The following is a 23,760-nucleotide window of genomic DNA, read 5'->3' as shown; positions in this document are numbered from 1 at the left end:
CAAGCAAATCTCTTAATAATAGAGATATCTTATACAGCCTTTTTGTAGAGAAAAAAACTCTGTATTTCTACATTCCAACTCAAGAGGAAGCCTAGCCATACTATGTGTAGAATTCTACATGTGGAATTCTATTTTTTTTTTATTTGAATTTTTGTTCAGTTAATTTAAAGATCATTTGTGACATCTGTCTTACACTTTTAAAATATAATTAAAATAAACATCTGAGTGGAAAAAAACTGATTATGAAATTCTGAGTTTAAAATAGGAATAAAATAATTTGGTAAGTATAATCCAGAAGTGATTATATTTAAATATATTTATCTAAATATTCTTATGTAAGTTTTATATAACAGGAACATTAACTGGTAAATTTGGAATGCAGTTGTATATTTTTTGTTAAAATATGTCATGACTAAATATAATTGCAAAAAAAAAATACCATTTCTATTTCTGTTCACTGGCCAAGTTAATACTTGTAATTCTGAACTGTTAGCCTCATGTTAAAGTTAGCCATAGCTTGCAATAAATTGAACACAGAGTAGTGACTTCTAAGATATAAACTAAAACTTATCTTTATGAAAAAATCATTTGTTGAGTGTAAACTCCATTAAAAGGTAGAGGACTTGTTCATGAGGTAGGGATGTTGTTTTATTCACTATTTTGTATGAGGCATTTGGAACAATACCTGGCATATAATAGGCACTCAGTAAGTATTTGAATGCATGGATGGATAACAATTGAATAGTCTGTGTAAACAATTGAATAGTCTAAAGCCAAGCTACAGTGTATCTTTCTACACCAATACTCAGATTTTTACCATTAATATTGCGCCCTCTTTTTTCCCCAATAATAAGTCTTCAGTGCATGAAAAGCACTTCCTCCCTCTGAAATTACATTGGTAAAATAGGTCATCTCATTCTGGAGGGGAGAGGATTAAAATCTAGATCAGATGCTACTTGGTTGCTTTATTAGAAGAATTTTTTTCAGTCTACGAATATATGGCAAAGAAACAAAACTGAATTTTCTGTCATTTTAACACATTTAACAACTTGTAATTCAAAGTTTAGGTTCTCCACATTTTACAACAGGAGGCTGCAACTATAGAACACCTTATTCCAATCAGATTTAACTCTGTGATAAAAATAAGTTAGTGGCACCTGTTAGAGCAGATAAGAAGCCACATGACATTTCTGATCTTGAGTTGTGTTACTAAGTGACTTCCAGGCCAAACTTCATTAGAAATATTCTTTATTGGCCTTTGGTGCTAATGGGTCTCTACTATTTTTTCAGTGTGTTGACTTCCTGCCCCAAATTCTAGAGCTTTTAACTTTGTCCTTTATTTTCCAGAAAGTGAAAGACTTCACTTTACTTCACTTCTTTATTTTTAAATATTTTAATTCTCCTGGCTGCTGACTTTGTGCCTTGAGTAGAAAACCAGGAGAGATAACAGCCTTGCCCTGACTGGGAACACTTTGTATGTCTCCCATCCGAGTTCTCTAGTTGACCTTAGAGAGAATTAGTGCCTTGGAGAGAAGAATGACAAAGATATAGTCAGTGAGGGTAAAGGACAGAAGCTGTGTCGTTACTCCAAAACTGGACCTTGGTCACTAATGTTTCAGAAGCATGAAGGAAAACCAAGCATTAAGCACAAAGTTAGGATTAGGGTGTGTGTGTGTGCTGAAGAGACTAAGGAGAAAGGATGGGAGTAAGGAAAGGGACAGTAATGTCAGAAGAGGACAGAGGTGCTTGTAGTTAAGTACAACTTTATCAACCTGATATAGTAAGAGATTATCTAGCAGTTTTATGGGATTTCTGTTCCCATGTACACTCTTCCCTAATGCGTAACATTCCAGCTTAACTTTGCATCTGTTTACTGCTGTAGCTAAATAATGAGTTTGCCTGAGGCTACCAGTTTACCCGTCTTGAGAATGTTCATACTGTGTTAACAACTTACACAGGAATAGATTGGTATCCACATTTCCTTTTGTTACTTTTTTGCTTTTTTGCAAGCAGCCTTGCCTATATGTAACCCATTCCCTTTTTCCTGTTTTAATCTTATCTCTTTTTAACAATGTGAATATTTGCTTTCTATAGCAGTAACCACATTGAATAGTCTTCTCAGAAGCTGGCAGATTTGAACCCAAGTTTATTTACATATTTAAGATAGAAGAAACATGAAAAAGAGCAGTAGAATGTATGTAGTGCTCATTAAGGCAGTATAAAACATTCATTTCAATTGCCAAACCAGCAGATAAACCATCCTTTTATGTTTTTCTCCATATTCTGTAACACGCATTAGAGTGTTATGTATTTGGAGACAAGGGAGTGTATTTTTTCATCTTTGTATATCCAGTTCCTCATATGGTTCTTTGTTAACTGTCAAATGAAATATTGTATATATTTATGGTAGTATACAACATGATGTTTTAATATATGTAGATATTATGGAAGGATTGAATCAAGCTAATTAACATATCCATCACTTCACATACTTAACCAATTTTTGTGATAAGAACATTTAAAATCTGCCTTCTTAGCAGTTTTCAAGTATAGTTGGCCCCCCACATTTGCAGATTCTGCATCAGCAGATTCAGTTAACCACGGATAAAAAATATTCAAGAAAAACCCAGCAACAATAAAAAATCACAATACCACATATTTTAAAAAAATTTTTTAAGATACTATAATAATTTACATAAGATTTATATTGTATTAAATATTATAAGTAATACAGAGATGATTTTAAAGCATACAGAAGGGTGTGTGTAGGCTATATGTAAATACTATCATTTTATGTAAGGCACTTAGCATCTGCAGATCTTGATATCCAATGGGGATCCTAGAACTCCCCATGGATACCGAGGGACAACAGTATACAATACATTATTATGTACTGTAGTCACCATGATGTATAATAGATCTTTAGATCTGTTCCTTCTAACTAAAACTTTGTACCATTTAACCCACTCCCTTCCCCCACAAACTCCAGCCTCTGGTAACCACCATTCTGCTCTCTGCTTCTGTGAGTTAGATGTTTTTAGATGTCACATATAAGTGAGATCATGCAGTATCTGTCTTTTCTGTGCCTGGCTTATTTCAGGTTAGCATAGCGTCTTTCAGGTACATAGATGTTATCTCACCTGACAGGATTGATTTACTGTCAGGTAAAAACATATTCCATGGTGTATATATAACCTGTTTTAAAATTTATTCATCAGTGGATGGACACTTACATTGATTCCATATCTTGGCTACTGTGAATAATGCTGAAATTAACTTGAGATTGCAGATATCTCTTCCACATGCTGATTTAATTTCCCCTGGATATATACCCAGAAATAGAACTGCTGGATTGTGTGGTAGTTCTATTTTTAATGTATTGAGAAACCTCTTTACTATTTTCCAAAATGGCTCTACTAATTTGTATTCCCACCAATAGTGTACAAGGGTTTCCTTTTCCTCCACCTTCTCACCAATACTTATCTCTTGTCTTTTTTATAATAGTCATTCTAACAGGAATGAGGTGGTGTATCTCAGAGTGGTTTTAATTTGTATTTCCCTGATGATTAGGGTCGTTGAGCACCTTTTCCTATACCTGTTACCTATTTGTATGTCTTCTTTTGAGTAATATCTTTTCAGGTCCTTTGCCCACTTTTTACTCAGGTTGTTTTCTTGCTGTTGAGTTGTTTGAGTTCTGGTATATTTTGGATAATAACTCCTTATCACATGTGTGGTATGCAGATATTTTCTTCTTTGCTGTAGATTGTCTTTGTTGATTATTTCCTTTGCTGTGCAGAAGCTTGTTACTTTAATGCAATCCTATTTATCTTTTTGCTTTTCTTGCCCATGTTTTTTGGGTCATATCCAAAAAGTCTTTACCAAGATCATTGTCAAGTACTTTGTAGTTTTGGGTCTTATATTTAAGTCTTTAATCCATTTTGAGATGATTTTTGTATATGCGGTGAGATAAGGGTCCGGTTTTATTCTTTTGCATGTGGATAACTAGTTCTTTCAGCACAGTTTATTGAAGAGACTGTTTTTTCCCCATTGTGTGATCTTCTTATCTTTGTTAAAGATTGGTTGACTGTGTATGTGTGGGTTTATTTCTGGGCTTTCTCTCCTGTTCCATTGGTCTGTATGTCTGTTTTTATTTCAGTAGCATACTACTTTTATTACTGTAGTTTTATAATGTGTTTTAGAATCAGGGAGTGTGATATCTCTAGCTTCTTGCTCAAGATTGCTTTGGTTATCCAAGGTCTTTTGTGGTTCCATATGAGTTTTAGAATTGTTTTTTCTGTTTTTCTTTGTCTGTTTTATGTTGACATAACAGAATATTTGAGACTGGGTAATTTATAAATAAAAGGAGTTATGGCCAGATGCAGTGACTCAAGCCTATAATCTCAGTGCCTTGGGAGGCCAAGGCAGGAGGGTCACTCGAGGCCAGGAGTTCAAGACCAGCCTGGGCAACATAATAAGACTCTATCTTTACCAAAAAAATAATTAAAAGTAGCCAGGTGTGGTGGTGCACACCTGTAGTCCCAGCTACTCAGGAGACTAAGGTGAGAGGATCACTTGTGCCCAGGAGTTCAGGGCTGCAGTGAGCCGTAATTACACCACTGCACTCCAACCAGGGCAACAGCACAAGACCCTGTCTCAAAAAGAAAAAGAAAAGAGGATTATTTAATTCCTTTTTCTTTAGGCAGGGAAGTTCAAGGTGATGGCCCTTCTGGTGAGGGCTTCCTTGTTGCATGATAACATGGCGGAGGTCATAGGGGTAGTAGACAGGTACAAAGAGAGAGCAACAAAAAGGAGGAAGACGTTATAACAGCCTGCCCTCACAGGAGCCAATTCATCTTGCACAAGAGAGAATTTACTCACTACCAAGAGAGTGGCACCAAGTCATTCATGAAGGATCACCCCCATGACTCAAAACACCTGCTACTAGGACCCACCTCCCAAAACCTCCATGCTGGGTATCAAATTTCAGCATGAGTATTGCTGAGGACAAACTCAAATCATAGCACTATTTCTGTGAAAAATGTCATCAGAATTTTAATAGGGATTGCATTGAATCTATAGATTGTGTTAGTTAATATTTATGTAACTATTCAGTTCATGAACATATGTCTTTCCATTTGTGTTCTCTTTAATTTTTTTATTAATGTTTCATAGTTTTCAGTGTACAGATCTCTCACCTTGATTAAATTTACTCCTAAGCATTTTTTATGACATTATAAAATATGTTTTCTTGATGTCCTTTTTGGATAATTGATTGTTAGGTATAGAAATGCTACTGATTTTTGCATTTCGTTTGTATCCTGAAACTTCACTAAATTCATTTCTTTTAACAGATTTTTGGTGGAATCTTTAGGATTTTGTATATATAAGATCATGTCATCTGCAAACACTTTAACTTCCTCCTTTGCAATTTGAATGCCTTTTATTTCTTTTCCTTGCCTAATTGCTCTAGCTAAGACTTCCAATACTATGTTGAATAGCAGTGGCAAGAGTGGGCATTTGTGTTTTGCTGATCTTAAAGGAAAAGCTTTCAGCTTTTCACCATTGAGTATGATGCTAGCTGCTAGGCTTGTCATTTATGGCCTTTACTGTGTTGAGGTACATTCCTTCTATACCTAAGTTGTTGAGAGTTTATTAAAGTATGTTGAATTTTATCAGATATTTTTTCTGCATATATTGAGATGATCATTTTTTTTCCTTTATTCTGTGGTGTATCACATTTATTGGTTTGCATACGTTAAACCATCCTTGCATGCCAGAGATAAATCCCTGTTGATCATGGTGAGTGATCCCTTTTAATGTGTTGTGGAATTTGGCTTCCTAGTATTTTGTTGAGGATTTTTGCATGTTTTCATCAGAGACACTGGCCTGTAATTTTCTTTTCTTATAGTGTTCTTGTCTGACTTTGATATCAGAGTACTTCTGGTCTTGTAAAATGAATTAAGAATATTTTCTCTTCAGTTTTTTACAAAAGTTCAAGAAAGATTGGTATTAGTTCTTCTTTAAATGATTGTTTAACTTTACCAGTGAAACCACTAGTTCCTATTTTCTTTGACGGGAGACTTTTTATTACTGACTCAATCTCCTTACTACATACTGATCTGTTCAGATTTTCTGTTTCTTTGTGATTAAGTCTTGGTAGATTGTATGTTTCTGGAAATTTATCCATTTCTTCTAGATTTTCTGATTTCTTGGTGTATAGTTGTTCATAAGTCTCTTATGATTCTCTGTATTTCTGTGGTATCAGTTTTGATGTCTCTTCTTTCATTTATAATTTTTTTAATTTCACTCTTATTTTTTCTTAGTCTACCTAAAGGGTTGTCCATTGTGTTTATGTTTTCAAATAACAAACTAAGAATTTCATTAGTCTTTTCTGTATTTTTTTTTTCTGATCTCTATTTCATTTATTCCTGCTCTGATTTTTATTATATCCTTCCTTCTGCTGACTTTCGGCTTACTTTGCTCTTCTTTTTCCAGTTCCTTGTGGTGCAACATTAGTTGTTTATTTGGAACATTTCTCTTTTTTTATGTAGTTGTTTATTTCTATAAGCTTCATTATTAGAACTGCTTTTGCTGAATTCTCATACCTTTTGTTATGTTGTATTTCCATTTTCATTTGTCTCAAGATATTTTTAATTTTTCCTTTTAATTGCTTCATTGACCCAATAAATGTTCAAGAGCATGTTATTTAATTTCTATATTTTTGTTAATTTTCCAAAATTCCTCCTATTATGGGTTTCTAGTTTCATTCCATTGTCAGAGAAGATACTTGATGTAATTTCAGTCTTGATTTTGTTTTCAGACTTGTTTTGTAGCCTAACATATTCTGCTAGGAAAGTAGGAAGTAACTAGACTGGGACGGAATGGTTCAGAACTGTAGCGTTTGGAAGGGATCATTGAGCGCTACCACTGAACTGGCCAGTCTTTGATAAAAGCAAATGCTCTGTTCTTTTCCTACGTAGAGTTGGCACTACAGTACTAGAAATGTTGATTATAAAAAATTTATTCTACTTTTTTTTTGAACTTTTAGTAAGAAACAAATTAATCGGTGGAAGGATTCATAGTTTTCCTGGTATTTCACTTGAAATCGTTTTAAAAGTAAGACCTTGCAAGGAACATGGATGTTTTTGTCTAAATTCTGAAATGATCACCTTTACACTAATTTCCTATTTTCTCTTCGCTCCTGTTTGAGATAATTATTAGACTGAAATAGGTTCTTTGTAGTACATTTCTAATCTTGCAAGTATACTTGAAAGTCTACATATCCAGAGAAAATAAGTGTAGAATCATGATTTTAGCATGAGGATTTTAAAACTTTTTCCATTATTCTATCTTGCTGGCTTAAAATTAGTACAGCTTTCTTTCTTATTTTGTTTACATTTTTACCTTTGAATGTTTCTTCATGTAAATGTGTGTTGAGAGGATTGAGGGAGAGGGTTTATGCTGCTGTGGAAATATTTTTCCTTCTTTTTGGTTAAATCTGCCCCCCCTTGTGATATAATCTAGGTCATTATAGTGCTCATATTTAATATCTCAGAAAGATAATAAGTTCTTGAGTGTTTACTCCTTACCAGATGTTAGGCTAAATACTTTGTATACATTTCCTCATTTAATCATCACAGCCACCTTTGGAAAGAGATATTATTATCATTCAGCCCTATTTGACAGATGAGGAAACAAAGGATTAGAAACTATAACTAGTGAGTTGTAGAACTATGAGTTGAACTTAAATTTGTCTCATTCAAAATCCCATAACCTTAATTTCTCTGTCATACCATCTCCGACAGCACTCCAGAAGGAAAACTTTCTCATTGAGGGCTACAGAAATACTTGCACTATTTTCCTTATTTTCTTATTTCTCCATTTTAAAAATCATTTTTTCACTTTCATCCTCATCTGATAGAAATGGTTATGGAAGATGCAAAAAGAAAAAAACACACAGTTTTAAGTGTCTAGCTTTGTATGAATCTGCCTCATTCTAAGTGAGCATCATTTGTACCTCTGTCATTGTTTTTGGTAATACCCTTGCAAGAAAACATTCTCCATTGGTTGGATCCTTCACTGTTTGCTTACATTGGGAGTTTTGATTCATAGTATTCTTAACATTTCTAATGACATAATATCTGAAGAAAGAGAGAATAAATGAAGAGTGTTTTAAAATATCATTTCTGCTAATCTAATGTAACAAAATTTTGTAACTATAAAACCTGACTACTTAACTGAAAGATCTTATGTTCAGGGTCATAGCACTTAATGACTTTCTGGCATGCTTTTACATTCAAATGTCTGGGTGTAAATTTAATGACTTCTACATTTCGAGGCTAAAGAAAATTTCAGCAAACACAAAATGAAAAAGAGTAAACACATGTGCACCTGATAATTTGTTTTGATGCATTTATAGTTTTGATAAAAAGTACTTTATATTGCTTTTCTTTTCTGTTCTTAACTAGATTTTATTTAGTAGTAATGTGTATTTTTTGTGTGTGTTCAAAGGGCAGCCATTCTACAAAAGTGGAAGCTGTGGTCAGAACTCTGATGAAAATACAGCTTAGAGATCCAGGGGCCAAAGCACTCGTTTTCTCAACGGTATAATCAACATTTTCATCTTCAATATTAACTTGAACTGATTTTCCCTTTCTAATCAGTTACAGCTGAGAACTAATTTTTAATGTTTACTCTTAGATTTTTTTTCCCAAATCCATAAGATAGAATTATTTTTAGAGAAATGTGATGATGCTTCACAAGGCAATTTGTATAGCTACATTTCATGATTTTTTATTAGTTTCATTTAAGGATTTTCTTAGTTTAATATTTTTAAAATTGGAATTTCTGACCTTGAAAGTCTCATTTCACAAGAATTTGGGTTAAAAAAAGAAAATCTACTGAATAAAGTGTTGAGTAAAACCCCTAGTTTTCATTTTAGAAAACTAAGTAACTATATTCCGGTATGCACTCCATTATGTATTTTCTACTGTTTGTTTATCTTAATTCCATTTTCAAAACCAGCATTTGATGCAAAAAAAAAAAAAAAAAAAATTACTGTTTCAGATAGAGCTAAATAATATTGATGGTACTACATTTGAGGGTTTTGGTTTTGGTTTTATTTGCTTAACTCCAGTGTAAAAGTCGTTTTGATTTATTTCCTTTTCAGATACCCTTAGATAAAGGCTACATATAAATATTGGTTTTCTTATTGTTTATGTGTTCTAGTGGCAAGATGTATTAGATATTATTTCAAAAGCTCTCACTGACAACAACATGGAATTTGCACAAATCAGTCGTGTTAAGACATTTCAGGTATGTTAAGATTTTACTCCTGGTTTTTGTAGTAGATACAGTTGCAAATTTAAACTGCTATTAACTAGCTTACTTACATTTATTGTCTCGTGCCATATAAGCCACATAAACAGGGTCTGAGTTCTTGATTAATTATAAAGTGAACATCTAAAAGCAGAGACTCTGGGTATTTTCAGTATATAACAAGACCATTGGTTTTTTAAAGATCTCCCAACTTGAGGTTCTTTTTTCTTTTTAGTACAGGAAAAGATTGCCTATGATACACCTTTTGAATGGACAGGGGCCTCGCACCCCAAGGATTAGGTTCTAAAGTCACTGTCAGGCAGAACTGCATGTGGTCACAATTATCCTTACATCATTCTCAGCACAGTGACAGGCGTATGACCTCGGGCACACACAGAGACCAAATGAAAATTTAGCAGATTCATGTCTCTTATCTCACACTCACTCTAGCACATTCTTTCTCTTTCTCTCCTTTTCCTCTAACCTCATGTAGTTTAATTTGCATGCATCACATGCATCTGTCTTGTGATTCCTCTGGATATTATGAAGAACAAGGGAGCTTTTATGATACTTTTCTTCATAATTAAAATCAAGCGACAAGTTTACATTTTCTAAAGTTTGTAATTTTGCATTTAAGTTTCTTAGCTATTACCTTTCACAATAGTAATAGATAGCATTAGACATCTTTAAATTGAGCTATTACATACTGCTCTTATTTTAATTGATCCAGCTAAAATTAAAATGTACCTTTCTTTTTTAGGAGAACCTTTCAGCATTTAAACGTGATCCCCAAATCAATATTTTGCTGCTGCCCCTGCACACAGGTTCTAATGGATTAACTATCATTGAAGCAACTCATGTTCTCTTGGTGGAGCCCATATTGAACCCTGCCCATGAGCTTCAGGCCATAGGGAGGGTGCACCGAATTGGACAGACAAAGTAAGGACTAAAATTAGAATCAGTCACATTTGCTTCAGTTTTCTGAGAAACCAAATCAGTATTTAAACTCTTCATTTATGTTCATCATAGCCTACTTGTTTTTAATTATTTCCTTAGATACTACATTTTTTAGTTATTTAATTATTTTATAACTTATTTATAACTTTTTAATTATTTAATTAAAAGGCATGAGATTTCCAACCCTCCCTTGTCTCCAAGAAGCAAACCCCCAAATTGTCCCCAATTTTTTTCTTCCCTCCCACAAAAACCTTATCACTTTATCCAAAAAAAAGCTTGTTAGAAATACTTACGACAGCTACAGAGTTGAAGGCATCCATCATGCCTTTGAGGAGAATGGAGTTTTGATTGTCTAAAGTAGTCCCATGTTTAAAAGAAGACATACCTTGTACATGACTGAAAATAAATGGCTCCTTTTAAAATTCTTAACCTTAGGAAAAGACACCCCCTAGGTCAGCTCCAAGAGATCATTAGATTCAGTTTAAGGCCCAAAGCAAACCTAATGGTGAATATTATTATATGGCATGTATTACCCTTATTCATATATGAGAATAGACAGTTTGATAAGGCCTGCTAACTGTATTACCTTCTGGATGTTAGAAGTCTTTGATGTTTAAAAAAGAAGAAAAACACACATCCATAATAAGCACTTATTAAATCAATAATTATTGAGCACCTACTGTATGTCAGGCATTATTCTAAATACTGAAGATTCAAATTGAATGATACATAATTTATTTCCCCAAGGAGGTCACTGTGTAGTACAGGAAGCATGACTTAAAGTGTTGGGGTAGAATGTGCAAAAGTATAATAATAAAAGGACTGTGTTAACGAAAGAAGGTAATGGTCACTTGGGCCCTACAGAGCCAGGAAAGACTTTATGATGTTGAGTCTTGAAGGAATAATTATTTCAAAGTTGGCTGGAAAAGGGTATTCACACAGCCAAAGAGAGTTATATATGCAAAAATACAATGGTGGGAAATGACATGACATTTCTAGGGACTGTAAGGAGTTTGGAATTGTTGCAGTATAAAGTATGAGAAAGAGATCATTGGCAGGAGATGAAGTCTTCTCTGTCATACTCAGAAATGGAGACTGCCCCATAAGAAGTAGCGGGGAGAGAATAAAGAGCTTACTTGTAAACAGGAAAGAGACATGTTTATTAAACCTCTTAACAAATAGGGCAAAGTAACTGTAATAAATGCGGGCTTGTTCTAACATACCACCAAGTGGCATTTAAAATGCAGTCATGTCTTACTTGTTTTTTGTTGGTTTTCTTCTGTGTTTTTAAATATTGATTTTTTGTCCTACCAATGTTCTTTTAAAGCATAGGCTGGACTAGTCTCATATTTAAAACCACAAGTCCAAAAGGCCATTCAGCATTACCCAACAATCTTACTGTGCCTCCCAAGTCAGTATGTTTTTTTCTGCTTTCTGAGGAGTCTGTCTTAAGTCTGTCTTCTTACTCCCCATGGCGATCTTGCCTCATACAGGGGAAACATATACAATCAGATTAGAAGTACCTCATCTTTCCATCATCAACTTGAACAGTCTGCCTGCATCAGTACTCACATACTTCTTGGTAGATTTTTATTGAGTATCTTCTGTGTGCCAGGCCCTGTTCTAGGAACATGAGATGTCCTCATGGAGTGCAATTCTAGCTGTAACGGGGTTGGTAGACAGAAAGGTGGTAAACAATAAACATAAGTACAATCTAGACTATGTTAGGAACTGGAAAAGTAGAGCAGGGTGAGGAAGTAAGAGTGCAGTGTTTGGGCAGGAAGGCTTGCAAGGTCTTATTGAGAAGGTCTAAGCAAAGACTTGAAAGAAATGGGAAAATGGGAAAGTTAGTCATGCAGCTATCTTGTGAAAGAATGTTCAAGTAAACAGTGCTTTCAGTGCAAAGGCCCTAAGTCAGGAGTATAGTATGTTAGAAGAATAGCAAGGAGCTACAGTTGCTAAAAGGGAGAGAAGCAAGAGTTGAAGTGAGTTGGCTCAGTGGGGAGAGGGATTACATTGGGCCCAGGAAGCCACTGTGAGGATGGTGCTTTTGCCCTGTGTGAAATCGGGAGCCATTGGAAGGCTTTGAACAGAGGCTTGGCATATCTCACTAAAGTTTTAAAAGAGTCATTCTGAGTGCTGTGATGGGGTGGGAGTGAAGGGGAGCAAGGGAGAGTAGAAGCAGGGAGAGTCTTGGAAGCTATTGCAATCATCCTGATGAGAGCTGAAGGTAACCTGACCATGGCAGTAGCAGTGCACATGGTGAGGAGTGGTCAGGTTCTGGATATATTTTGAAGATAGAACTGATAGTACTTTTGGACAGACTAGACATGGGGTGTGAGAGGGTCAAGGATAACACCGTGGGTTTTGGCTTGGACAACTAGAAGGATGAAGTAACCTTCAGCTGAGCTGGAGAAGTCTACAGGGTACAGCAGATTTGGTAAGAGAAGAACAGACATCCTAATGGAGATTTCTATTCTGTAACTAGATGTACAAGTCCATTAAGTCACGAGACTGAATGAGATTACCTAGGGGTGAGTTTAGATAGAGATAGAGTTTAGATAGAGGACCATGGACTGAACTCCAGGGCACCAAAGTTCAACTATTCAGCAAAGGTAACAGATAAAGATCAAGCAGTGAGTTAGGAAGAAACCAGAAGACAGGGGTGTCCTAGGAACCAAGTAAAAAATGTACCTCAAAGAAGAGGTTATGGTCACCTGTTTCAAGTGCTATGAAAAATGTCAAGGAAGATAAGGATTGAGAATTGATCATTAGATTTAGCAACATGGAGATCAAAACCAGTTTAAGTGGTAGAGGTGACAGCCTGACTTTAGTTGTGGAGAAAATGGGATTTTGTGTATTTCTTATTTAACAAATATTTGTATAACAAAGAGAGGTTAGGTAACTTGCCCATGGTCAGACAACTAGTAGAAGCGGTGGCAGATTTCAAGCACAGCCATTCTGCCTTCACAGTACAAGCTTTAACCACAGTGCACTGCTGCTTCTGTGTGGCTGGTAAGGCTAGTATTTTGAGGAGTTTCGTTGCAGAGAAAAGGAAGAGAATGAGATCGAGAGAGGTTTTTGTTTTCCCTTTCAAATGGGAGAATTAGTAAGAGAATGATTCATTAGAGACAACAAAACTAGTGAAGGAGGAGAACAGGGAGAATGCTGGACAATGCCCTTGAGTAGGCAAGAGGATATGGGATTGAACACTGAAGTGGAGGAAGGGGTTGGTAGTAGGCAGGAGCATGGATATGTCATCCAGTAATAAGCAGGAAAGTACCTCATATGCCTTCCCTTTTATTACAGCAGAAGTGTCCCTTTTCTTTCAAAAGCCATCCATTCATTTTTCCTGGACTCCATTCCTTCTCATTTTTCAAGGACAGGTGTACATTTCCCTTGTACAGGTTGAGCATCCCTTAACTGAAATGCTTCAAGTGTTTTGCCTTTAGGATTTTTTCAGATTTTAGAATATTTGCATATACATAGTGAGATATCTTAGGAATGAAACCCCAGTCTAAACATGAAATTATGTTTCATATACAACTTCTACTCATAGCCTGAAGGTGATTTTATATAATATTTTAAATAATTTTGTGCACAAAACCAAGTTTTTAATGTGTTTTGACTGTGACTCATCATGTGAAGTCAGGTGTTGAATTCTCCACTTGTCACATTGGCACTCAAAAAGTTTTGGATTTTGGGTTTTTGGATTAGGGATACTCAATCTGTCATATATTACCCCATAAATATGTCTTAATATTATCCATCTTTAGAAAGAAAAAAACACTCTGATACATCCTACCTCCATCTCTACTTTTTTATCCCCCATTCTCTGTCAACCTGTCTGGTTGATTTTTCTCCCCACCATATCACTGAAGTGAGGCTTATAACATTTTTAGTGACCTACTTCTTGCCAGTGGTCTGAGGGTTCTTTGTCTACACCCCTTCAATGAATTCTTCCAGTCTTAGGGCTTTAGGTAGCTTTTACAGGTTGATGACTCTCAGGTATATATCCCCCAGCCCAGACATGCCCATATAGTTCCTGTCCCAGGTGCATATATCCAGTTCTAGCTCTGCACACATATCTCTGGACTCACCTTGGATACCTAATAGGTATCTGATAGGTTTCACATGGACAAAACAAAACTGTTGCTTCTGCACTCTCACTCCCACCCTGAGCTTTCCCCATCTTATAATGTGGCATCTGTTCCTGCCCAGATCAGAAATCTAGGACTCTTCTGTATTTTTCTTTTCACGTCGCACATGCCAGTCATCTTTTGACTTTTGTTAGCTCTACCTCCAAAAGATATTCCAAATCTACTTGACTGCTATCTCCACTGACTCAACCATAGTGCATCCACTTTTACTTACCCAGATGACTACAGAACTTCTTAACTGGCTTCTCTGATGCTCTTCTTGCTGAACAAGAAGTACATCCTCCACACAGTTGCCAAAGAGATTTCTAAAGTACAGTCAGGTATACATCAAATCATGCATACAAACCCACCAAGGGCTTCCCATTATAACCACGATAAAATTCAAATGCTTGGTCACATCCTGGAAGGCCCTGTGTGACCTGGCCCCTGCACACCTCTCCACCCTTATTTTCACCTCTCTCCCTCGCTTACAGGATGCTTCTGCCATGCTAGCCTTCTTTTGGCCTCTTGAACATGTTAGGCATGTTCCAGGCATATTCACTTCCCGGGGACTGTGCATGTATGTGCTGTTTCTTCTGTTTGGATGTTCTTCCTACTACTCCTTTGCCTACTGGCCTCATTCCCATCACTGTTGTTTCAGTTTGCATGTCAGCCTCCTCCCAGCATTATATTTACCTGAAACTGTCTTACTCCTTTATGTGTTTATTGACTGTCTCTCATTAGAATGTCAGCTCATGGAGATTAAATAGTTCATTTTATTCGCTGCTGAACCCCTCCCAGCACCTGCCACAAGTGGGCACCAACTGACTGATGAATATAGCGTATAAAATGTGAAGTCGGTTTGTACTGATTTGTTTTACTATGTTTTTAAGCTTTAAATTCTTCTGTACCTTTTAGACCTACTATTGTACACAGATTCTTAATTAAAGCAACAATAGAAGAAAGAATGCAGGCAATGCTGAAAACTGCTGAGAGGAGGTAGGTAATAATTTACCACAAGTAGAAGGTGGAAGGTTTTCCTGTTAAAAGTTTGTATCTTTGGAACTTCTTCACTTAGATGATGACGAAAAATATAACACAAATACGTTTTTAAAAGCAAAGTCTGACGTTTTTCCTCTTCACTGTTTCCCAGTCAGTGCTCCAGACTTTGTATATTTGAATTAATTTATTAATTGTAACATGTAAACATAAACTATCCTACATTTCTTTGCCACATTGGATCACTTTCTAAACAAAATAAATCTTTATGCCTGACATAAGCCTTAGTCTCATATGTGTAAACTAAAGTCATATTGCTACTTGCTACTTTCTCCATCTCACTTGTTAGTCATGTGCAGATAGAAATATCTGGACTTTAAAATTTGACTGGTTGGCTGGGCACAGTGGCTCACACTTTAAAATTTGACTGGTTGGCTGGGCACAGTGGCTCACACCTGTAAACCCTGCACTTTGGGAGTCCGAGGCCGGTGGATAACCTGAGGTTGGGAGTTCGAAACCAGCCTGGCCAACATGGTGAAACTCCGTCTCTACTAAAAACACAAAAATTAGCCAGGCATAGTGACACGCACCATAGTCTTAGCTACTCAGGAGGCTGAGGCAGGAGAATCACTTGAACCCTGGAGGTGGAGGTTGCACTGAGCCAAAATTGTGCCACTGCACTCCAGCCTGGGCAACAGAAGGAGTCTGTGTCTCAAAAAAAAAACTTCTTAAGGTTAATTGTGGTGTCAATCCAAAGACAGAACAAAAGCAGAGAGACTAAACCAGTCTTAATTTTAAAAGCTTGACTCTGGAATCATAGAACTTTCTAATATTTATGCTATAATTTATTTAAATCTTTTTGAAAACAAATCTTTCTACATCTTTAGGAGGTAGGTAGGATTGGAAGGTACCCAAGGAAGAGATTATTGCCTTAGAAGGGATTGTCACATAGCAAAGAAGCAATTTGAAACTAGAAATTTTCTTCCATTGATGGTTTCTGGGAAGGAAAGAGGCTTCCACAAGAGTCTTTTTACCTAAAACATGAAGGCTTTTTAAAGTTCTTGTTTTCCTTGTGTATCAGACTTCAGTGATTTTTATTTAGGTTGTTTTAATAAAATAGCAGTTATGAGTTGTTTGAAATTCTCTTGAAACAAATTAACTTCAGGCGGTAAGAAGGTAATTTGTAAGGTGAGAGCCTTAGTAGCAGTAGTCAAGGGTTTTATTCTTTGTTCTATTAATTGCACAGAGAAAAAACACTTTGACAAACCTTAAAAGTAATATATAGAAATCTTCACTTTGACAAGGTATGGCAATGATCTTATCACTTGCTTTCCTCTGGGAGTTTCTTATAGCCCAATTACAAAAACTTAAGAAAAAATATGTGTCTAGTTCGTATTACTACAAATATAATTGCTGATGGCTTGGAGTTTCTTACTGACTGTGCTCGTTTGGAAAACCTTGCAGTCACACGAACTCATCAGCAAAGCATTCAGAGGCCTCCGTCTTGACTGTGGCTGACCTGGCAGACCTATTTACCAAAGAAACTGAAGAGCTTGAATGAACTACACTTGATTCATTCCATGGACTTTAGTGTATTAATAAACTTTCGTAGCTGTAGAGCAAAGTTACAAGTTTTAAAAACCCAGTAGATAACAGTCAACACTGTTCCTAGTTGAATGAATTTGTTTCTTGTTCTGGTTATACAGTGGCCTAGTACTTATTGAGTCCTTTTCAATATACTGTTTCCAAAAGATCTTTAAAGATTTTTAATTTTACACTCCTAATAAAACATTTATTTTTTTGTCCCAAATAGTATCTATATCTGACGATGCAAGGGAATTAAGAGAGGTAATGTGTACTTTTCTTATGATAAGATCAGTCACAAAAAGAGTTGGAATAAGAAAGTAAACTAGTCTAGTTTTATATGACCTGGTATATTCAACAAACATAGATCTCAGTTTTGGAAGGGCCTTCAGTATCTTTAGCACATGATTCACCAATATCTTGTTAGTAATATTTTAAGTAGATGGTGAATTATATTAACCCATTTTTTGAGTAGGCTTATACCATAACTTTACACCTAGTAATTTTGCAGTAATACAACTCCTTACAAAAAGTTAATGTTAGACAGTTATTTCTTTCTTCTGCATCTTGCTACTGAAAACAAAAACAATGAAAATATTCATATTTCTATTATGTGTAAAAAGTGGTGTTAGTGTAAACAGTTAACTCCAAATAGATTTTTTTAATGTATTAATGATTACCTTAAAATTATCTGCTTTCCCTACTCTTAATTTTTCTTATTGTTAAAGTTTTTATATGTTGTAAGATTGATGTATCTGTAAATATTGCAGTTTTTATGATTTTGTTTTATTATAACATGGAAATATGGCAGAGTTTTTTTTTTTTAATCATTATTATACTGATGTCTTGGATTCTTTTTCTTTCCCATGTTCTTGTGTAACTAGACTTTTTAGCCAGTGATACCTGAATTCATGGTAGAGTTGTTATTTCACTCCAGTTGTTCCTCCCTTAAGCATGAGTCTTTGACCTTTTGAACAAGAGAATGCCATGGTCACATAAGCAAAGCGTTGCAAGTGATGATAACCAAGTGTTTCTTCTTCTGTGAGGAATTAATGGACTTTGAAATTGCTGAATAAGGAGTAGCTTGTTATATCCTAGCCATTTGATGTAATACAAATGTTCTTGTTTGGCTTCCTTTTCTTTGAGCCTTCAGAGTTTTAAAGGACCCTCTTTGACCCTCAGGACTTACTAGCTCCCAGTTAGCTGCCTGGAAAACTCATAGAACCATTCCCTGGATCCCATTTGTCCGAGAGGCTTTGGTGCTCAGTTAAGGTGCATTTTCTTACTCTAGGTTTATAGAGTGATGTAATTCAACTGAAGAAAACACACATATGCTTTTGGTGCTTATTCTTCAGTTAAAAGGAGGTATCCATTGATTCTTTTATATGAAATTAAGTCAAACTAATTTTTATAGCTCTTTACATATTAAAAAGAGCTTTCCTGTACATTTACGTGTTTAATTTACCCAATTATCTTGTGAAGTTGATATAATTAATATCTTTCCTGTTTTAAAGGTAGAGAACTGAAGTTCAGATATATTGAAACTTTCTTAGGACATGTAGCAAGTAAACAGTGGAGCCCAGGTCCCCTGACTCCATATCTTACATTCTTTTACTAATAACATGTCATGCTGAGATTCAGAAGGCCCATGCTTATAATTTAAAAATGAGACTATTTCAGTATTTCTTTGTGTTTGTTTTCTACTATTCCTTTCTGAGCTATGTTTTAGAGAAAACAATTTGATATGCTTCAATTTTGTAAAATCAAATTACATATATATAAAAAAACCTATCTGTATTAGACAAAAACTGTTTTTATTTATTTCTGTAAGATATCAATTAAATAAATATTTTAGTGGAAATGAAAATTGTGGAATTCTTTGATTTCTGAGCCTTAGAACATGTGGGGTTTTTTGGTTTTTTCTTTCAACAAAAGATATCAAAATGGCTAATACTACAGAATCCCATATTTTATATACATTTGTTACATCTTAAAAACAATTGTGACAGTTTCCAATTGTTCAAAACAAATACAAATCTGATCCTCACATTTTCTTAGGTGCAAACAAAGGATTTTTTTAAGTTTTCTTCCTCTGTTATTTTATAGCCTCTGAAATATTACTGTGTTTAGAAGTAGTTGTTCTTAAATGGGTGCTATGCTAATGAACCAATGAGACAAAATGAGATAGCCGCAATTGTTAGAATAGCCCCAGTCATTAAACTTAAATGTTGAATTATCATGTTAAGATTTTTAGTTTGTTGTTCATGTGATATGAAAGATAACAATTCCTAAAACTGAATGCATGGCTTACTCAGCTCAGGTCACATACAAAGAGAAATGCTGACGCTGCAATAAACATAGTAGAGCTATCTGGGTTTGAAGCAAAAAGGCTATGAAGTTAGGTATATGCACTTTACATTGTATGTATCTTTTTAGTTCTAGTAAACTCATCTGGAATCATGTTACTAATACTTTACAAATAATGATCAAACCAACTACTTAAATATTTAGGAACTGAATTTAACAATGCAAGATTAATCACCAACGCAAGCTATCCTTTCAGGTGGATAAAGTAAGAAATCATGTCTTTTTAATCTCCTGCTCTCATTTAATAGCTCTTCCAATGTGCTTAAGTTATTTATGTTTATTAAACGACAAGATAACCTTTCAAAAATGCAGAGATCACCATGCTGAATAACCTCAGGCTTAAGTTGAATAAAAGGTATCTTTCAATTTTTCTAGAATTTAGCTAAACAAAATCCCACAATGTGCCATTTCATAATTTTTAACTGGCATACAAATGCAAAAATGGAATGTAAAACAAAAAATGAGTGTAAACCAATTAAATGAATTAAAAACCAATGGAAAAACAAAAAATGCATTACAACAGTATAGTACAAGCAATGCATTTTAAGCCTGTCTACTCTGATAAAGGACATCTAGTCAGTAAGACTTCTTCAAAGTGAGATCAGTTAACAGTTTTATAAAATTTTCTGTTTACAAGAATCTCTGTGTACCTCTGTTACACTGTGAAGCCCACATGAATGCTTATCACATGGAAGGGTCGAATATGAACCACTTGCAAGCCTTCCCTTAGAGGAAGGCTATGTAAGTAATTGATAACCCCAAAGGGAGTTCAAGCCTTATGCTAGGTATGTGGTGTTGCCTCTGAGTTACAAAACAGATAGTATCACATACAAAAAATAGCACGAGGACTTGGCAGAGGCCAAAGTTGCCATCTCCAGCCTTCCCCTGCCTTCAGACAGCCTTTCAGGGGCATGTATAGCTCATCTTTGAAGAGTAAAGGTCCCCACACCATCCTTGTATCTTCATCATTTAATGTCAGTGACTCAATACTGATTTTTGGGGACTGACTTTGTTATCTTGAAACTAAATTTTTATAGCAGCTTATGCTTCTTTTCCTGCAAAATAGAAATTAAAAAAAACAGCCTCCATTATCTGTATAATGATCTTTGTATAGATGACTACTATTATTAAAATCAATAACTTTTTCTCTGCTTATCAAAAAATCGCCTTTTTTAAATGGTCTGCCTTTCCAAACCCTATTGTTATCTTTGTCTCTCCAGTAAACCTGCTCTTAATGCTCCACACCCCCATAGATAGCCTATTAGAGAAGCGATTTGTCCAAGGACACATTTTCGACCTATGGGATCTTCCCAGACCTGTGATTTGTATATGCGCACAGTTCTGATTACTGACCCTTCCAATGTTCTAATGAGCAAAACATTTGTGCTCAAATTTCCTTAGAAATCGTTTCTGCACATTTTATTATTTATTTAGGATATACTTACTGAAATTACCTGTGGTCATTTTCTGCCAAGACTATTTAATTAACATTTACTGCATCATGTCCCTAATTCTTTACCCAGAACCGTAAGGCACCTCATCCCTCTTCTGATCTCCTGCCTTCCCATAATCAAACAACTGCTATCTCCAGTTATTTTTCCAGAGCCTTTGTAAAAATTTCCATTGACTGAGAGCATCATTGCCTGTTGATAATGTTGAGTGTATTTTTCCTTTGTCACAGAATTATGTCTTCTTTGGTAAATGCAAATCTGTGTTTTAAACAGGAATGCATTTTAGTTTCTGATCTTTATCAGAATGTTTATAAGTGATTCCGCTATTAAACTGTGAAAGCATCAGTGTGGAATGCTGTATTTACCTAAAACTTCCCCAGTGCTTTTCACTTCTCAAGTCCGTAATTATAATCATGTTAATGTTTATATTGTCAAACTGACCATTTTCTACCCTGCACTCAGATTTGCCTTCCCAGGTTTTCTGCCAGCATGATAGGGTGCAAATAAATACTTTACACCTCTGTAAGAGGCACTTCTGTCTTTTTAATAAGTTGTTGATGCTGACACAAGCAGTCATCTCATTTATGCAGTGATTTATTTTTAAGGGATTACTATTTACGCATACAGGAGAAGATTTAGCAAGTTTCCTTCTTAAAATGGCTTTGGCCTTTCAAGCAAGATAAAGATCTCTACTGAGTAAACCACCTTTTTTTTTTTTTTTTTTTTCTTTTGAGACACAGTCTCTGTTACCCAGGGTGAAGTGTAGTGGTGCCATCACAGCTCACTGCAGCCTCAACTTCTCAGGCTGAGGTGATCTCCCCACCTCAGCCTCCCAGGTAGCTGGTACTACAGACATGCACCACCACAGCTGGTTAATTTTTTGTAGAGACAGCGTTTCGCTATGTTGCCCAGGCTGGTCTCAAACTCCTGGGTTCAAGCGATCCACCTGCCTCGGCCTCCCAACGTGCTGGGATTACAGTAAACCACCTTTTAATTCTCTCTTTTTTTCCATTCGTTTCTTCCATTATTCCTTACTTCCTTTTTTTCAATCTTATTTCCTCCTTGGTTTTGAAACTGTATGTGTAGGTATTGGAAAAAGCAGTTTATCCACCATTACATAAAAAGGACGCTTATCAGACCAAGCATTCCTAACCGGAGTCAGTGGACTTATGGAGGGAATAAAGGTCCACAGGTGAGCTTCAAAGGGCAAACTCCCAAGATGTGTACCTTCCAGCAGCTTCCTAGAGACAGTTTCGTATTGTTTGTCAGATTCTTAAAGGGATTCAAGGGCTAAAAGGACCCATTGCCATAGACCATCAGTTTCCAAGTGTGGTCCTTAGGGATCTCCAAGACCAAGGAGTCTGAAGGGCCTTAGGATTTTCTTCATATGTGTCAACAAAAACAACATACACAACACACACTCTTGCCTGCCACCATGTAAGACATGCCTTTGCTCCTTCATCTTCCACCCTAATTGTGAGGCCTCCCCAGCCATGTGGAACTGTAAGTGAATTCAACCTCTTTTTCGTTATAAATTACCCAGTCTTGGGGATTTCTTCGTAAGAGTATGAAAATGGACTAATACAAACAACAAAGAATTTAAATAATGAAATATATTCAATAGCCTGTTTTTATTTAAAAATTTTAAAAAACTATGTTTTAATAACAGCAAAAAGATTCTGTCCCATTAGTAAGTAAAAACATAATATTTTACATTGTTTTACTTTTACTCCAACTATAATTTATGCATGCTTTAAAATAGAAATAGCTAATAACCTATTTACATTTTAAATAAATATGCACTGGATATATAGTTGCACAAACCTTTTATTGGTGAGATAATGTAATTAAATAAGTTTGGAGATCACTGGAAGAGAAGTAATTGTTGCTCTTATGAATGTGAGAAGCTTTTATTCTAGTTATGTTTTCATCACTCAAAACTCTTTTAGGATGCCTGAAATTGCTTTCAAAGCCAATTAAGAAATTATACAATTTCTTCATAACCTCACATCATTTTGTTTTAACCAAAAAAGTATATTTTCTATTTTATACATTAACTTATTATATTTTCTAATGTATATATTTTATATAGTTTCTAATTTATACTCATTACATGCCAGGCTTGCTTTGAGACAAGATCTCACTGTGTTGCCCAGGTTGGAATGCAGTGGCATGATCATGACTCACTGCAGCTTCAGCCTCCCAGGGTCTGGTGATCTTCCCACCTCAGTCTCCTAGGTATCTGGAACTACAGGCACATGCCACCACACTAGGATGATTTTTGTAGTTTTCGTAGACACAGGGTTTCTCCATGTTGCTCAGGCTAGTCTCAAACTCCTGGGCCCAAGTGATCCTCCTGCCTCAGCCTCCCAAAGTGCTAAGATTACAGGCATGAGCCACTGCACTCAGCCTGTATTTTTAATCTTAAAATTTGCAGTTATGGGTCAAGAATTTTGCAGAGGAAATGTAGACATGTTAAATAATGAATTTATTCCATGTTTCAATTTTTTCAGTCAAAAAGTAGATAAAGCACCTAACTTAGGCCTAATAATAATTTATTCTCTCATGAAGTTTCTAGAATGTTTGGAGATACACCTGCTAACATGAGGGAAAAAGTCAACAGTAAATGTTCTATTTTCAGAAACCTAAACGTTGAGAAAATTAATACTGTCAACAAATGTTAGTACTTAGTCTTGTGTCTTCCAATATTTTCATGTTTGTTTTCTCCCTCATTGGGCTAGAGAAGGCGTGAAGAATTTCATCATTATATCAAGATGGTGGAGGGAAGCTAGTCACCTTTTCTTTTCTTTTTTTTTTTTTTTTGAGATGGAATTTCACTCTTGTTACCCAGGCTGGAGTGCAATGGTGCGATCTTGGCTCACCGCAACCTCCGACTCCCAGGTTCCCGCGATTCTCCTGCCTCAGCCTCCTGAGTAGCTGGCATT

The 23,760-nt window shown here is 35.6% G+C and overlaps 1 protein-coding gene across 9 annotated transcripts in view; it reads left to right on the top strand.

The window, feature by feature from the left end:
• SHPRH (SNF2 histone linker PHD RING helicase) overlaps positions 1-23,760 on the top strand; it is an 86,697-nt gene that overhangs the window by 61,107 nt on the left and 1,830 nt on the right. For 3 of the 9 annotated variants that reach the window (XM_055266551.2, XM_055266561.2, XM_055266586.2), the window contains 5 exons: positions 8,512-8,604; positions 9,229-9,315; positions 10,079-10,257; positions 15,333-15,413; positions 16,878-18,864. In XM_055266551.2, coding sequence (XP_055122526.1) covers positions 8,512-8,604; positions 9,229-9,315; positions 10,079-10,257; positions 15,333-15,413; positions 16,878-16,974 — 537 coding nt within the window. In that variant the 3' untranslated portion in view covers positions 16,975-18,864. Of the gene's footprint in view, positions 1-8,511; positions 8,605-9,228; positions 9,316-10,078; positions 10,258-15,332; positions 15,414-16,877; positions 18,865-21,901; positions 22,008-23,760 lie in introns of those variants that run through there. The other 6 variants (XM_055266531.2, XM_063631664.1, XR_008654640.2 and 3 more) reach the window with 5 other exon arrangements.

This window comes from Symphalangus syndactylus, chromosome 2, assembly GCF_028878055.3.
Source record: "Symphalangus syndactylus isolate Jambi chromosome 2, NHGRI_mSymSyn1-v2.1_pri, whole genome shotgun sequence".
NCBI lineage: Eukaryota > Metazoa > Chordata > Mammalia > Primates > Hylobatidae > Symphalangus > Symphalangus syndactylus.
The sequence above is the reverse complement of the archived record's forward strand: the minus strand, read 5'-3'. Positions and strand labels throughout refer to the sequence as shown.